The sequence below is a fragment of the Carlito syrichta genome, unplaced genomic scaffold, assembly GCF_000164805.1.
Source record: "Carlito syrichta isolate Samal-C Ts95f unplaced genomic scaffold, Tarsius_syrichta-2.0.1 Scaffold315490, whole genome shotgun sequence".
In the NCBI taxonomy this organism is placed as follows: domain Eukaryota; kingdom Metazoa; phylum Chordata; class Mammalia; order Primates; family Tarsiidae; genus Carlito; species Carlito syrichta.
This window is the reverse complement of record NW_007259586.1, coordinates 1,263,239-1,279,210: the sequence shown is the minus strand read 5'-3', so window position 1 is coordinate 1,279,210 and position 15,972 is coordinate 1,263,239. Positions and strand designations below refer to the sequence as shown.

At 36.5% G+C, this 15,972-nt stretch overlaps 1 protein-coding gene across 2 annotated transcripts in view; it reads left to right on the top strand.

The window, feature by feature from the left end:
• The window catches only part of SLC25A26 (solute carrier family 25 member 26), a 148,794-nt gene that overhangs the window by 9,362 nt on the left and 123,460 nt on the right, over positions 1 to 15,972 (top strand). Inside the window, exons 2-3 of one of the 2 annotated variants that reach the window (XM_008072884.1) lie at positions 4,084 to 4,240; positions 8,838 to 8,947. In XM_008072884.1, coding sequence (XP_008071075.1) covers positions 4,084 to 4,240; positions 8,838 to 8,947 — 267 coding nt within the window. The remainder of the gene's footprint in view (positions 1 to 4,083; positions 4,241 to 8,837; positions 8,948 to 15,972) is intronic. The other variant, XM_021706374.1, reaches the window with a different exon arrangement.

The window sequence follows — 15,972 nt, the reverse complement described above, 5'->3', positions numbered from 1 at the left end:
GCAGCCTCGACCTGCTGGGCTCCAGCGATCCTTTCGCCTCAGCCTTCCAAGTAACCGGAATTACAGGCATGCGCTACCACGCCCGGCTGATTTTGTGATTTTATTGTTGAGATGAGGTCTCGCTGCCCAGCCGGGTCTCGAACCCGCAGGCTCAGGCAATCCACTCACCTCAGCCTCCCAAAGGCACGGGATTACAGGCTGAGCCACCAAACCCGGCTAGCTGAAGTCTTATAGGTACAGTTTTGTGTTCTGCTTTTTAAAAAATTAATACATAAATTCAAATACAAGGATCATAAAGCAGTTTGAACACTAGTGTTTCTATTAAGTTGTTGAAGTTGATACTGAATTGCTTCTGCCATGCATTGTTTGGTTTTTCTGTTGAGTCAGTTAATTGGTGATTCTTGTCCGGACTGCAGAACTGAGATGAACTTTTAATTCATTATTACTATGAAAAGCTCGAAGATTGAAGATTTTACTATATGAATTTATGAATTGAGTTTAGTATATTATGACTGGTTCTTAGCTGTAATTTATGCCAGCGAGTGGCCTTTGTTGTTGTTTCTTAGTTAAATTACACAGATGATTTGGTCTTGTCCTGTAGTTGAACAGCGATACTTTTCTCTGTTGTTTGTGCCTACTTCCTTTTGAGAAAAAAGGTATGATGTAATCCTGACCTTTTCAATTCCCGAAGTAATTTCAAGCACTAATTAAACACTTCCTGTCTACATCTACATTAAGACTTTGTATATTTATTAACTTAAGGTAGAGACATGTATTTTATCTATATGATATTGAGGTCTCAATAAATTGTGATGCTAGCAAGGCTTGCTGGTTATCTGTTTTATGTCCTGTGTCTTTGGATTATGTCTAGTTCTTAGCATTTTTCAGTGTAAACTACCATAAATCTTGAAATGAATTATTTAACTGATAACCTTTTTCATAAATGATTATAAGAAAATACAATTCTCAGGTTAAAGAACAACAATTTGGTAGAGTTTCTTATAATTCAGTTGATGTTGGTTTATATATTTTGTATATAATTATGGACAAAATAATATTGATGTAAAATTATAGCCATTCCTTAAAGTTTTTGTTTAAATTTTGAACATGTTGTGTGGCTAAATACATAAGTATTATTATTCTTCAGGTCTTAAGTTAGCTGGTGGTTTTTTTTTTTTTTTCAGTCTCATGAATTTAAATGACATTTGGGTTGTCGAAGTTTAAAATTCACAGAAGCAATTAGTAACTTTTGATTCGTGTTTTAGTAGATAAGTAGATTGAATCTGGTCATTTTATCCTCAGAAGATAGGAATTGTGAAGAAAAAAAGGGTTAGAGAATCAATACATGTAAAGTAGCCAACTGGATTAAAAATGTAATTAACTTATTGATTAAAATTTAGCAGTAGATAGCAAGCACTTCTCCAAATCCTTGCCTAAGATTAAAGAGAAAATTAGAGTGAAGTGCAGCATGTTTTTAAAGAATCCAGTTTATCAGGTATTCACATCAAGATTTTATTTTTTCTATGGTTTGAGAAAAGAGACAGGCAAAATATTAACTTACTGAATAATAATAATAATAATTTTTAGAGATGGGGGTCTAGCTATGTTGCCCAGTCTGGAGTGCAGTGGCTATTCACAGGTGCAATCATGGCTTACTACAGCCTTGAACTCCTGTGCTTAAGTGATTCTGCCTCAGCTTCCTGAGTATCTTGGATTACAGATGTATCCGACCATGCCTTACTCTACTTACTGAATTTTATAAAAATTCTTAAACAAGTAGGAAAAGTGTTGAAAAGGTTGGCTTTTTCTTTCCTACATTGCATGCTAACTTTTTCCCATGATTTAGAACAGGGGTCCCTAACACCTGGGCCATAGCCTGTTAGGAACTGGGCTGTACAGGAGGTGAGTGGCGAGTGAGCAAGTGAAGCGTCATCTGTATTTATAGCTGCTTCCCATCATTCGCATTACCACCTGGGCTCTATCTTCTGTCAGATCAGTGGCAGCATTAAATTCTCCTACAAGTGTGAACCCTATTGTGAATTGTGCATGTGAGGGATCTAGGCTGCACACTCCTTATGAGAATCTAATGCCTGATGATCTGAGGTGGAGCTGAAGTGGTGATGCTAGCACTGGAGAGCCACTGCAAATACAGATTAACATTAGCAGTGAGGTTTGACTGCACAGAGACCATAATAAATCACTTGCTTGCAGACTCATCGAAACTCTATCAGAGAATGGCAAGTGAGTTGATGTACTTCAATTGTACAGCTGCATCCAGTGGCAGGATTTAAGTCAGAATCTGACACTTACTTTAATCCACACATGGCCCACTCATTATTTTGTTTACCACTTCCATTTGTGTCTCTTTTTTAAAAAAAATGATGAGTTGTATAATTATTTCATTATACATTACAGTGTAATAATAATAGAAATAAAATTGCACAGTAAATGTTATATGCTTGAATCATCCCCAAACCATCCCTCCTTCCTTCCCCCCAGTCCATGGAAAAATTGTCTTTCACAAAACCAGTCCCTGATGCCAAAAAGGTTGGGGACTGCTGACTTAGAAAGACACCTTTATGTCCAGAAAGAAATCCCATGTTATTGGTTATTACCTTTAGTACCACTGGTGATTCTCTACTAACCCTTCTCTGTGTTCTTTTGGTGGTATCTTTTTGGGTCATTCTGAGTAGACTTTCATGGTCTTTTGAGCTTCTTCCATATCTTTTGGACTGTAATTGTGTACTTTTCTTGTGTAAACTAATTTTGAATAATTTACTTGTGCTAGTTAATTCAAAAATAGGCATTACTGTGTTGGATATCTCATCAGAGTATTTCATTTTCCCTGTTAACTCTTGCAGTGGTTTTATGGTGCATGGCGAGTAAGCATTAGTTGTATTAGTTAGGTACCCAGCTTTGTAGCACCTGGACATTTTGTAAACTCAACATGGAAATAATGGATCAGTTCAAACTTTGTTTATATGCTTGAATAATACTGATTCTTTTTTTCTGTGTCATGAAATATAGTTTTTAAGTGTATGTTTTTACTTTTTTAATAGGTAATATATTAATATGGTTCAGAATTCAAAATATAGGAAAAATTAGAAATTCAGTAAAAAAATATTACTATGTAAGAAACACATTGAGAGTTTTCTGTTCAAAATACTTACTGTAATCTGACTTTGTTTATAGCTTTAAATGACGCCTTAGATCTTGTGTGTTAACCTTTCTTTGATGCTGTCTTTGTGTTCATATTTTCCTGAGTTTCTTTTTTCTTTGAGTAAGGTGTATCTAGTTTTAAAATATTTTATATATGCTTCACTATAATCATGAAAAAATTAGTTCCTAATCAGAAGCTTCTTCAGAGCATCATGGTGTCTCTTAGGAGTGACGAGTTTGGGCTGAAGTTCAATTTCCTCTAGGAATTGCCTCCTTTAAAAAAATTCGTTTATTTACTTAATTTGAAAATGATCAAAGAAGTCTCCAATATATATAAAGAGAATACTCTGAATCCTTAGATGTGTGACTCTTAAAATATAGATCTTGATTCAGAAGGATCATTTGCTATTTCAAAATGCAAGTCTCAGATACAAGTCAATGCAGATTCACCACCTATTAGCTAAAAAGACAAAAATGTAAGATTTGGTCTGATATGAGAACATCACCAACATAAATTGTTAATTGGAAAAAGTACAAAAAAGTGCATATTGTATACCATCTTTTATTTTTAAAGAATAGGAAAATAAAATATATGTTCATATTTGATTGAATATGTGAGGTTTTGTTTTGTTTTTGAACCATATGCATACTATATTAAAAGTGAATTTAAAATTTGTTTTAAAAATACATTTATTAAAAACATATTTAAAAATAAAATTTACAACTTGGAAATCAAGCATAATCATGGTTATTTTCCCAGGAAAATAGATTTAGGTTGAAGGTACTTTGAGTATATCAAAAAAGACCATGGACTGAATGCTACGAGAAATATGTCTTATAGACTATCTTCTTTCTGTCCCTGCCCCCAAATGGCAGAGATCTTATTTTATTGTGACCTTTTTTCTTTCTCTTTTTTTTTCAAAGGCTGGTGGGATAGCAGGTGTATCTGTTGACTTGATATTATTTCCTCTGGATACCATTAAAACCAGGCTGCAGAGTCCCCAAGGATTTAATAAGGCCGGTGGTTTTCGTGGAATATATGCTGGCGTTCCTTCTGCTGCTATTGGATCCTTTCCTAATGGTAAAAATTGTATTGCTATTATTGCTGCTATAAAGCCAAGATAATGAGATTTATTTTCAGAGTGGTATATGGTCTTACCCCACATAATTTCTTGTGTGTTGAAGCTTATCTTCTGAATTTTTCTGTTTTAACCCATTATTTTTGAATCAGTTAGTACTGTGGGTTCCATTCCAGTGTGTTTGTAATAGGAAAAAAATGAGTAATCTTTTAAAAATTATTTTTGTTGTTAAAATCCTTAGTGTTATTTTACCATTGATTGTGATTCTTTAGAGTAGTGGTTCTCAGCCTTGCCTGCACATTGAAATCTTGGGAAGCTTTAAAAAAATACTGATGCCTGTGTGTCACCCCCAGAAATTTCATTGGTCTGGGCTTTGTCTGGGTATCAGGAGTTTTAATAGCTTCCCAGGTGATTCTCAGGTGAAGCCAAGTTTGATTCTGCCTTGGAGAGTTCTGTGGAGCAGGTGAACCTAAGAGGCATTAAATATTTCTATCTTAACCAAATTGCTATTAGATGATGCAAGTGTTTCTCACCAATGTTCTCCTGAGTACTCTCCTTCTGGTGTATTGGTTTTGAAGTCAGGTTATGTGACTTATGTTCCCCTTACTCAATAGTCAGTATGATCTGTTTTATTTATCCACGTCTTGGTATACTTTTTTCAGATACTTATTTAAATTGTTTACTGATAGATGCTTCTAATGGCTTTCAAAAGTAAACCAAGGCAACAAACAAAATTCACCACACACAGACAACCACAAAACCACTGCTCTAGGAGATGCTTAAATTCTGGAGTTTTGCTTTCTTTTTTCTCTGGGTAATTCATGAGAAATATTTTCTCCTATGTTAACCAGACATTTAAATGCCAGTCTGTGAACACAGCTTTCATGTAAAGCGGGGAAAGAAAAAAAAAAGCACTAGTGTTTCTATCCTTGTGTTTTTCTTTCCCCCTTTTCCCCAGAAGTCCTTGGAACCAAACTATTTTGGGGTTATTCTTGAATTTCAGTATGTCTTAATACTTTGAGTAATTGGTTGTCACAGGTTGCTATTGAGTATCCACTGCAAGCCAAACGTTGTTCTAAGTATGGGAGAGGGGCATTGGGATCACTTTACTACTGAAGAGCTTAAACAAATACTGTTGACCCTTGAACAACTCAGGGGAGAGGGGTGCTGACCCTCTGTGCAGTTGAAAATCTGAGTATAACTTTGGACTTGCTTAAAACTTAACTATTAATAGCCTAATGTTGACTGGAAGCCTTACCGATAGCAGAAACAGTTGATTAATGTATTATGAGGACAAGGAGGATGAAGACCTTTATGATGATCAAACTTCTATTTAATTAACAGTTAATATATTTCTCTTTCTTATGCTTTTCTTAACATTTTCTTTACAATATTGCACTAAACATGACAAAATATACACGAGAACAGCGAGAGATCCTTTATCCTACAGTCCATAATTTAATGGAGAGACAAATTGCTCCTGTGGAGATTAGCATCATATGATGTTGTAAGAGGATACTTGCAATATTTGAGCTTACCACAATAGCAACAGTATGTGGATACGAAATTATTACAGTAGTACAGTATTACTAAAGTAAATTTTAGGGAGTTATGATTTAATACAGCATCTTCACATTTGTTTACATTACTCTGTGCGTGGCATCATGTGTGTGTGTAAGTTTTGATGAATTTTAACTTTTTATAATAGTTTTGTTATATTTTATGATAGTAAGTGTTAAAATAGACTAGTATCTATGTATATTTTATGCATTCATGAAATACCTAACTTTTTCTTAATTTTTTCAATACTTCTATGCTATGTGGTTTCTAGGTTTTAGTCTGAGTACAGGACTCCACTGTAATTAATGGCAGTAGACATTTTTGTGAACCTATTCTGCAGGACTGAGGGGTTGGGCTGGAGGGGACTAAAGATGGAAAGAGGGTAAGAAAAGACTTCAGCCAGGCTCAGTGGCTCAGCCTGTAATCCTGCGCTTTGGGAGGCCAAGATAAGTGGGTTGCCTGAGCCCGCGGGTTCGAGACCTGTCTGGGCAACTTGGTGAGACCTCATCTCTACAAAAATCAAAAAATTAGCTGGGCATGGTAGTGCGCGCCTGTAGTTCCAGCTACTTGGAAGGCTGAGGTGGAAGGATCGCCGGAGCCCAGCAGGTCGAGGCTGCGCTGGCCGGGAGCGGCCACTGCACTCCAGTCTGGGCGACGGAGTGAGACTCCAACTCAAAAAAAAAAGAAAAGACTTCAGATTGTCACAAATCTCCTAAAGATTTTCTAATGTGTTTATTTAAAAAATTCGTACAAATGGACCTGTGTACTTCAAAGGTCAACTTGTGTTATTCAAGGGTCAACTGTACTGATACCTGTGGCCCACCCCTAGAGATTGTGATTTAATTGGTCTGAGGTGTGGCCTGGGTATTGGAGGTTATAAAAAATCCAAAGATGATTCTAATATTCAGACAAACTTGAGAACCTCTGAACTAAGAAGTTGCAAAGGAATGTGTCACTAAATTCCTATGTTTTGCCCACCAGTTTTTATGTTGTCTTCTTCATTTAGATTCATTCTTCTCTTACATATTGCACATAAGGATTATTGTGGTTGAGTAGAGTATTAGCTGCTGTGGTATTCTTAAGATCACGGGACTGTTTTTCATTCTTTCCCCAGTAGTTTACATACAGTATGTGGTTTTGAATTTGTGTGTGTTCTTGCCTTGCTTTTCTTTTTTGCCATCCATAAAGCTTTAGTGAATGGGAGGGGCTAGAGAAGCCAAAGTGCCAAGAATTTAGAAATTGGCTTACTGTTTCCTGCAGATTTTGGATGAATTGAACTTTTTTGGATGAATTGAACTTTTTTGTGTGGCACCTTTTTTTCTTTTGCTATTGGTTAAGATTAGTCTGAGTACAGGACTCTGCTGTACTTAATCATCAGTGACTGTAGACGTTTTTGTGAATGTATTCTGCAAGGATAGGGGTTGGGCTGGAAGGAATTGAAGATGGAAAGAGGAGAAGAAAAGACTTGTGTTTAGGACCCTCATTTCTTATTTAGAAGGGACTGTAGATAAAGCATAGTTTTTGTTTGTTTTTCTTTTAAGAGCTAGAAGAGAATGTAGGTGTCAAATAGCCCAGCTCCTCACTTGGAACCTTACTGTGCCAACATTTCCAATTAGCTGAAGCCTTCTTGGATGCCATCTCTGGAGCAGGGGGACGTTTGGAATTTATGTTTCTAAACTACCTTGTGTATCATAAAAGTAGCCATGGAGTCAGACATAGTTATGTGATTAACCATGAAATGGAAGAAGTTTTAGCACTTTTTCACTTTTTCCGAGGGCTCGAGGGGGATGTGGAAGGCAAAAGGGCAGAACTCACAGCTGAACACGATGAGAGATGTTATGGCTGCATATTTAGTGAGTGGGCCAAAGTGAGAAAAGCCATGCAAAGAAGCACAAAAGGGAACAGACTGCACAGAACTGCTGAACTGGTCATTGCTCATCTGAGGACAGCTTGCCTCCTCATTTGACCTGGTGTGTGTTTGTTAGAGGTCTGAGGATCCTTTATAATCTTGCTGGTTTTGAAGGACTTCGGAGAACTGATTTTCACTACCCAGCTGTTTTCCTGAGTGCTTCAGACTTTACTGTGACATGTTCAAATGTCCTTCCAAGGGTGAATTTGTCTTTCCTTTGTCTTTTGTGTCTTATCTTTTATGAAACTGATATTTTTTGATAAACAGTACACAGCAAGTTTTAAAGCCCTCATGTGTAGCTGTGATGAGATCATGGTGATAGGGGTAGCTTTTTCGAGATTTTAATTTCTACTTTTAATTAAGCGGTCGATTATTTTCTTGATGTAAAGGTGAATTGGTATAGTAAAGAATAGCCAAGGTTATTTTGAGTAACCAGCAATAAAACATCCTAGTATACAGGAGGTGCCAACAAAATGTATCACATTTTAAGAGGTGTTCTCTATGTATTCCTTTTTGAAGCTCAGTTAAATTATGGTAGCAATGTGTAGTATGACAATTGCTCAGAGAAAAGGCTTCTGCCATTTTCTTTGACTGTCCTGCCTATTGCATGGTGACACTAGCATTCATTTGATTAACGCCATGTTTTGAGTGACTGTCATACTTAAAATATATTTATATATATATATATATATTTTTTTTTTTCTTTTGGCACCTTGTAGACATTTTTTTTAAAGTTAAGATGTGTTTGCAAGTTTAACCTGTCTATAAATCAATGTGGCTGATTGTTTTATGACTATATTTAGTGGTATTTTGAATCAGAGAAACACATGTTGTTTTCTAAAGTTGACTTTAAAGATGTTAAGTACTTTGTCAGTACAACATGGTAATGCTGTTAGACTGCCTCAGGGTAGGCATTATATTTTCTGCATTTTTGTAAGTCTAGGGTCTGGTATATAACATGGCTTCAGTAAATTCTGAGAGTGAGGGAAGGAAACAGATATGTGTTTAACTATCATCTTTGTTGCTTCATACTTCAATGGTTATTTTCATACCTTTATGAGAAGCATATTTCTTAACAGTTTGAATATATATTTAAACTTTGTGAAAGACTGGCTTGTTTTAAATTTCAGCTGCTGCATTTTTTATCACCTACGAATATGTGAAATGGCTTTTGCATACTGATTCAACTTCATATTTGATGCCTGTGAAGCATATGTTGGCTGCCTCTGCTGGAGAAGCGGTAAGTAAAAAGTTATGTGTATAAAATACTTCAGAAAGGAAAATCATGCATATATTTTCAGTACAGATTTTACTTTGTTTCATTTTTAAAAAAATTATGGAAGTCATAAATCCCAATTAATGTAAGTGGATTAAACATGACAGTTAAAAGATAGAGCCTTAGATAGGATGGAAGAAGAATTTAGCTAAGCGCTAATTACAAGAGACAGATCTAAAACATAACTATACAGAAAGAATACAATTAAATAGATAGAAGAAAATATCCTTGCAAATTGTGGTGACTTTCTTTGTGTTAGCATAACTGAGCCGGAACTACTTTTCCCATTCCCTTTCTGGAATAGTTTTAGGTTAGGTCAACCACAAGAGAAAGTTTACGTGATTTGTAAGGTGGAAGTGAAGCAGCTGCTGTGTTTTTGCTTGAAAGGTTGGTGGGGCCAGGCACTGTCACAGCTCACATACTCTGTTGCCAATTTCTGCTGGCTTACCATGTTGGCTTGTGGCCTCCAGCAATTCCAGCGCCTACTGGATCTTCTCTTTCAGCTTCTTCAAATCTAGGTCACTGTGTGGGTGAAAGGTGCCAGCTTATACTGTAGTTTCTCCCTCACAGGATTATGAAAACTAAATGAGGCCCAGGTTGTCCTTTCTCTTCCCCACTTCCCTGTTGACTACTCTCTGATTTTGGACCCAGCACTAGATGCAGAAGTCACAATTCTATGTAGACTGCTTAATCTGCTCCTGTAGTTGCTGGTCAGATTTTCATAATCCTCATTCTTATCACTCATAGTGGTTTTGCTTCTCTGATGAAACCATAAGTGATAGAGTAATACTAACTGAAATAGAGCTGGCGGAGTAATGTTAATATTGGGCAAAAAAGACTTAAGGAAAAACCAGAGAGACCATTTCATATTGATACAGGAATAGTTCTTTCGGGAGATGTAACAAGCCTGCACCTGTACTGAATAACATAGTCTCAAAACATATGAAGCAAAAACTGACAGAGTTATAAGGAGCAGTGAACAAAACTGTAGTCCCAGTTGGAGATATTCACTTCTCTCTCACAGCATTAAGATCAGACAGGCATAAACTTACTAAGGTCATAGGAGATTTGAACAACACAATGGCAAGATTGGATAAGTGTGGAATTCTGCACACACAATTGAAGAAGACACTTTTTCCCCAAGTGTAATTGGAACTTTAATAAAAATGGACAACCTAATAGTCGACAAGGCAAGTTCCCGTGACTGTAGAGACAGTGTCATGCAGGTCATTTGGTGTCCGATTATAATGAGGTAAAACTGGAAACAATCTCCAAAAGATAGCCTGTCCCTGCCATGTGTTTAAAAAACAAACCTTTTTTGTGAATAATTCATGAGTCAAAGAAGAATATATAATGTGATAAAATATTTTAAACCAAAAAGGAATGCACAGTTGCGGATTTTTTTTAAACCTCAAAACTCATGCAGAGGCAAATGTATAATACAAATACAATGTATAATACAAATACACATTTCCCTACTCCTCTCACTGACTTACCTTTCTCCCTGCCCCTTCTGCCCAATACTAAGGGACAACTATATGAACATTATTTTTGTGTGTCTGTCCAGAAATTGCCTGTTTCTCACTAGTGTTATTTCCAAATCACACAGTTTGGTAGTTATGCAGTCTTATCAAACTCCAAGTCTTGTGATGTGCATAACAGGAATGAACAACACAGTAATGCAGTGAAGAAAAAAGGTCTTAGTTTGTAAACCTTTTATCAAAAAGTATATATATTTTTTAGACTAGAAAAGTGATGGTAAATGTTTATGTTAGAAAACTTGGAAAATAAATTAGCCTTTATATAGAAAACAATTACAGTATGTTGTGTGTCTGTTTTGTTTTTTCTGAGTCAGAGTCTCACTGTCTCCCAGGCTGGAGTGCAGGGGCATGCTCATGACCACTGTAGCCTCGACCTGCTAGGCTCAGGCTATCCTTCCACCTCAGCCTTCCAAGTAACTGGAATCACAGGTGCGTGCCACCATGCCCAACTAATTTTTTAATTTTATTGTAGAGACAAGGTCTTGCCAAGTTGCCCAGGCTGGTCTCAAACCCCTGGACTCAGGCAATCCTCTTGCTTCAGCCTCCCAAAATGCTGGCATTACAGGTGTGAGCCCTTGTGCCCAGCTTGTGGATCTGTTTTCTATGTCCTTTTCTTCTTTGGAAAACTTGAATAGGACTCTACAAACTGTTTAGTAATCTAATATTCTTTGCTTGAGAACATAGTGAATTGGGGATTAAAAGAGATATTAGCAGAAAGGTAAAAATAAGTATTGACTTTAAGAAGATAATGAAAAAAAGCTTTATTAAAATGCAATTAATATACATATACTTCCCCCATGTAAAGTGTTTACAATTCAGTAGTTTTCAGGGTATTCCTAGAATTGTGCAATCACTGTCATTCAATTTTCGAACATTTTCATCACTTTCAAAAGAAAACTCCAAACCATTACAGTTACTCCCCATTTTGCCCCAGCCTCTCCACCTCTAGTCAGCCACTAGTCTACTTTCTGTCTGTATGTGTTTGCCTATTTTGGGCATTTCATATAAATAGAATCCTAAATTATGTGTATTTTTTTATGACTGTCTTTTTTCAGTTAGTGTAGTGTTTTCCAGGTTAATCCATGTTGTAGCATGTATCAGTACTCCGTTCCTTTTTGTTGCCAAATACACCGTTGTATAACATCTTAATATGTTGGTAAACATTGAGATCGTTTCCACTTTTTGGCTATATGACTAAAGTTGCTATGAATATTTATGTACAAGTTTTTGTGTAGTCATATGCTTTTACTTGTCTTGGGTATATATTGATGGGTAGAATTGCTGCTCATATGGTAACTTTATGTTAAACCTTTTGAGGAATTGGCCAAACTGTTTTGCAAAGTGGTCCCACCATTTTACCTTTCCACCAGCAATATATAAGGGTTCTAGTTTTTTCACATCCTCGTCACCACTTGTTATTATCTGTCTTTTAAATTTTAGCCATCTAGTAGTTGTTCATTGGTATCTTATTGTGGTCTTGATTGCATTTTCCTAATAACTAATGATTTCAAGCATCTTTTTGTATACTTATTGACCATTTTTTTTTTTTTTTTTGAGTTGGAGTCTCATTCTTTGTTGCCCAGGCTGGAGTGCAGTGGCACACTCACAGCCACCACAGCCTCAACCTGCTGGGCTTAGGTGATCCTTCCGCCTCAGCCTTCCAAGTAGCTGGAACTGCAGACACACGCCACCATGCCTGGCTGGTTTTTATGTTTTTTATTGTAGATACGAGGTCTCACCAAGTTACCCAGGCTGGTCTTGAACCCCCGGGCTCAGATAGTCCTCTTGCCTCGGCCTCCCAAAGTGCTGGGATTACAGACTGAGCCACTGTGCCCAGCCACTTATTGGCCATTTATGTATCTTCTTTGGAGAAATATTTATTCAGATCCTTTGCTTCCTTTTAAATTTCATTATTTATCTTTTTGTTATTGAGTTATAAGAGTTCTTTATATATTCCAAAAACAAGTTCTTTATCAGACATATGAATTACAAAATTTTTCTCCCATTCAGTGTATTGTCTTTTCACTTTAGAAAATATTTTAAAACATTTATTTTAATGTTTTCTTAGAGATGGGGTTTTGCCGCGTTGCCCAGGCTAACCTCTAATATGTGGGCTTAAGGGATCCTGCTGCCTCAGCCTCCTGAGTAGCTGGAACTATAGGTGTGCACCAACATGCCCAGCTCTTTCACTTTCTTTATAGTGTGCTTTGAACCAGATATTTATAAATTTTATTTTACCTTTTGTTGCTTGTACTTTTGGTGCCATATATAAGAAACCATTGTTTAACCTGAGCTCATGAAGATATACACCTGTGTTTTCTTGTAAGAGTTGTATAACTTTAACTTTTATGTTTAGGTCTTTAATCCATCTCTGAGGACATATTTTTGTCCTTTATTTTGTATTAGGTGTGAGTTAGCAATCTAGCTTCATTCTTTTGCATTTGAATATTCAGTTGTCCCAGCGCCATTTGTTGAAAAGACTTATTTTCTCTGTTGAATGTCCTTGGCAGCCTTGTTAAAAACCAACTGACCATAAATGTGAGAATTTATTTCTGAACTCTCAGTACTTTTCAGTTGATCTGTAGGTCTCGCTTAATGCCAGTAACATGTGGTCTTGATTACTGTAGCTTTGTAGTAAGTATTGAAATCAGCATGATTTCACCAGCTTTATTCTTATTCAGTATCATTTTGACTATTCTGCGTCTCTTGAATTTGAGCAGAAATGTGAATTTTAGCATCAACTTGTCCACTTCGGCAAACAAGGTAGCTGGAATTCTTATAGGGATTGCACTGAATCCGTAGGTTAATTTGGGGATTATTGCCATTTTAACATGAATATGTTTTCTAATCCATTGACATGTTACATATTTCCATTTATTTAGGTCTTTAATATTTTCAACAGTGTTTTCTTGATTTAAGCAATCAGCTATATGTTTCCTTGAAGAGAATGTCAAAAGAAATTAGCCTGAGAGACATTAGAACCACTGAGGTGCCTTTCTTTTTTTAAAATAAAGCTTTCTTTTGACATTAGTTTACAAATGGTTCTGCAGAGCCTATGTTAATTCTGTATTCTTAAAGAAAAAAATACTGCTTTCACAATTTACTGATGTTATCAAAGTGATGAGAGTAATAATATAGTAATTTTTGTAGCACATAACATAAAGCTGCACTACTTTCTTTTATATACTGTAGACTCCTTTAGGAATCTAGTGAAACCTATGACTGTCTTTCCAGTAAAGTGAACATGTGGACATTTTATATACAGTTTCTGGGGATTTTCATTCCCTTCACCCCTGGACCCAAGGTAAAAAGTCCACTACTAGACTTCTACCTGAACATTTGCTTAAACTGTAGTTTAAAAGCAACTTATACTTAATTTTTAAAAATCTTTTAACCTGTTAACCTACGTTTAAATTATTTTTGGTGCTTGTGTTCTGACGTTAGCGCCTCATTACATGCACTTATGTTTGAGTGTGTGTACTAAGGAATAACAAATTTTGTGTGAAGGTTTCACTGTCTTGGGTTGCAAAACGTATGTTCTTATGACAGACAGCTCTTACATCTCTTTATTTTATAATTACATGTTTCATTGATTAGCTTTAAGTATATTTTTAATTCAATGTTTGATATTCATTTTCTTTTTTTTTTTTGGAGTTGGAGTCTCACTCTGTTGCCCAGACTGGAGTGTGCAGTGGCACGCACCGAGCCACCACAGCCTCGACCTGCTAGGCTCTGGCGATCCTTTCGCCTCAGCCTTCCAAGTAGCTGGAACTACAGGCGCGCTACCACGCCCGGCTAGTTTTTTTGATTTATTGTAGAGATGAGCTCTTGCCAAATTGCCCAGGCGGGTTTCGAACCTGCAGGCTCAGGCAATTCACTTACCTCGGCCTCCCAAAGTGTGGGATTACAGGTTGAGCCACCGAACCCGGCCTTGATATTCATTTTCTAATATGTTGCTGAGAGCAAGCAGCAAGTAAAGACCTTGGCCACTTATTTCATTTTCACGTCTGGCCATCTTGCCTGGAAGCATTGCCATATTGAAGGACAGGCTTTCTTCAATTTATAAACTTCCTGTCCCTGAAACTTACAAGAAAACATAAAGTGATATAATAAGGTAGGGCAAATAGTAACTGTTTGATAAGACTATAGATACACAGTTATGGGACATTCTTATCTTTATTGTGTCTCTTAGGGGTTCCATGGTCCCTGAGTTAGCAAGGCCTAATGTAAAACACCTCTTTGTAGTTTCTGTGGAGCTGGGCTCTTGTGTATTGCTCAGGCTGGCCTTGGACCCCTGAGCTGAAGAGATCCTTCTGCCTCAGCCTCCTAAGTAGCTAAGATTACAAGTGCGTCACGCCTGGCAATTCCCAGAGAACCTTAAAAGGAGAACTGATCAACAGTGAGTACATAGATTGTGGACTTCACACAAAACATTTTTTGATGTTGACTTGAAATTGCATTTAAATTTAGTTATTGTTTAGTTTGCTGCCAAGTCTGCCAAATTTATGAAGCTTGTGGATATGTTGATTCTGATGCTATAGTAATCTTTGAACGTTCTTTAAAAAAACTTCCTGAAGTCATTAGTATCAGTTTTCTCAATAAATAATTGAGAAATATACACATTACCTCCTTCCTGTTTTAGTAACTTGTTCAGTTCATGGAGCATAAAATTTTGGTTTCAGATTCATGCAAATGTGGTTGCTAAAAACAGGTGGATTTAGAGGAAATAAAATTTTCATATGTAAAATTTAAAGAATAGAAAACAAAAACATTTATACCTATCAGTGATCAGAAACGCATAATAACCTCGAGATCATAAGAAATAGGACTGGGCGTGGTAGTTCACGCTTGTAATCCCAACACTTTGGAGGCGAAGGCAGGAGGATCACTTGAGGCTGAGAGTACAAGACCAGCCTGGACAACATAGTGAGACCCTGTCTCTACAAAAAAACTTAAAAAAAATTAGCTGAGCATGGTGGCACGCACCTTTAGTCCTAGCGATTCAGGAGGCTGAGGCAAGGGATTGCTTGAGCCTAGGAGTTCAAGGCTGCAGTGAGCTATGATCATGCTGCTGTACTCCAGCTTGGGTGACAGGATGAGACTCTATCTCTTAAAAAAAATAAAATAAAATGGCAAGAAATAGTTTAGTGTAGTCATTATTCTGTGACACATTTGCTTTGATATAGGATTGTTATGTTGCAAACAGATTTCCTAGAAACAATAACACATTTTGTTGGTATTGCATATATCCATAGATACTTTGTTGTAGCAACTGTGAAAGAAACTTAGAAACAAAGGAACGCTGGGAAAATGATAACCATTCCCTGTAGCAGCAACTTGATTAAAACTTAATGATGAATCAATAAAACTATAATTACAACCTTCTACCTTATGTTTGCAATTTGAAATACAGTAAAATCGATCAAGTAGGATTTAATATGTAACAAT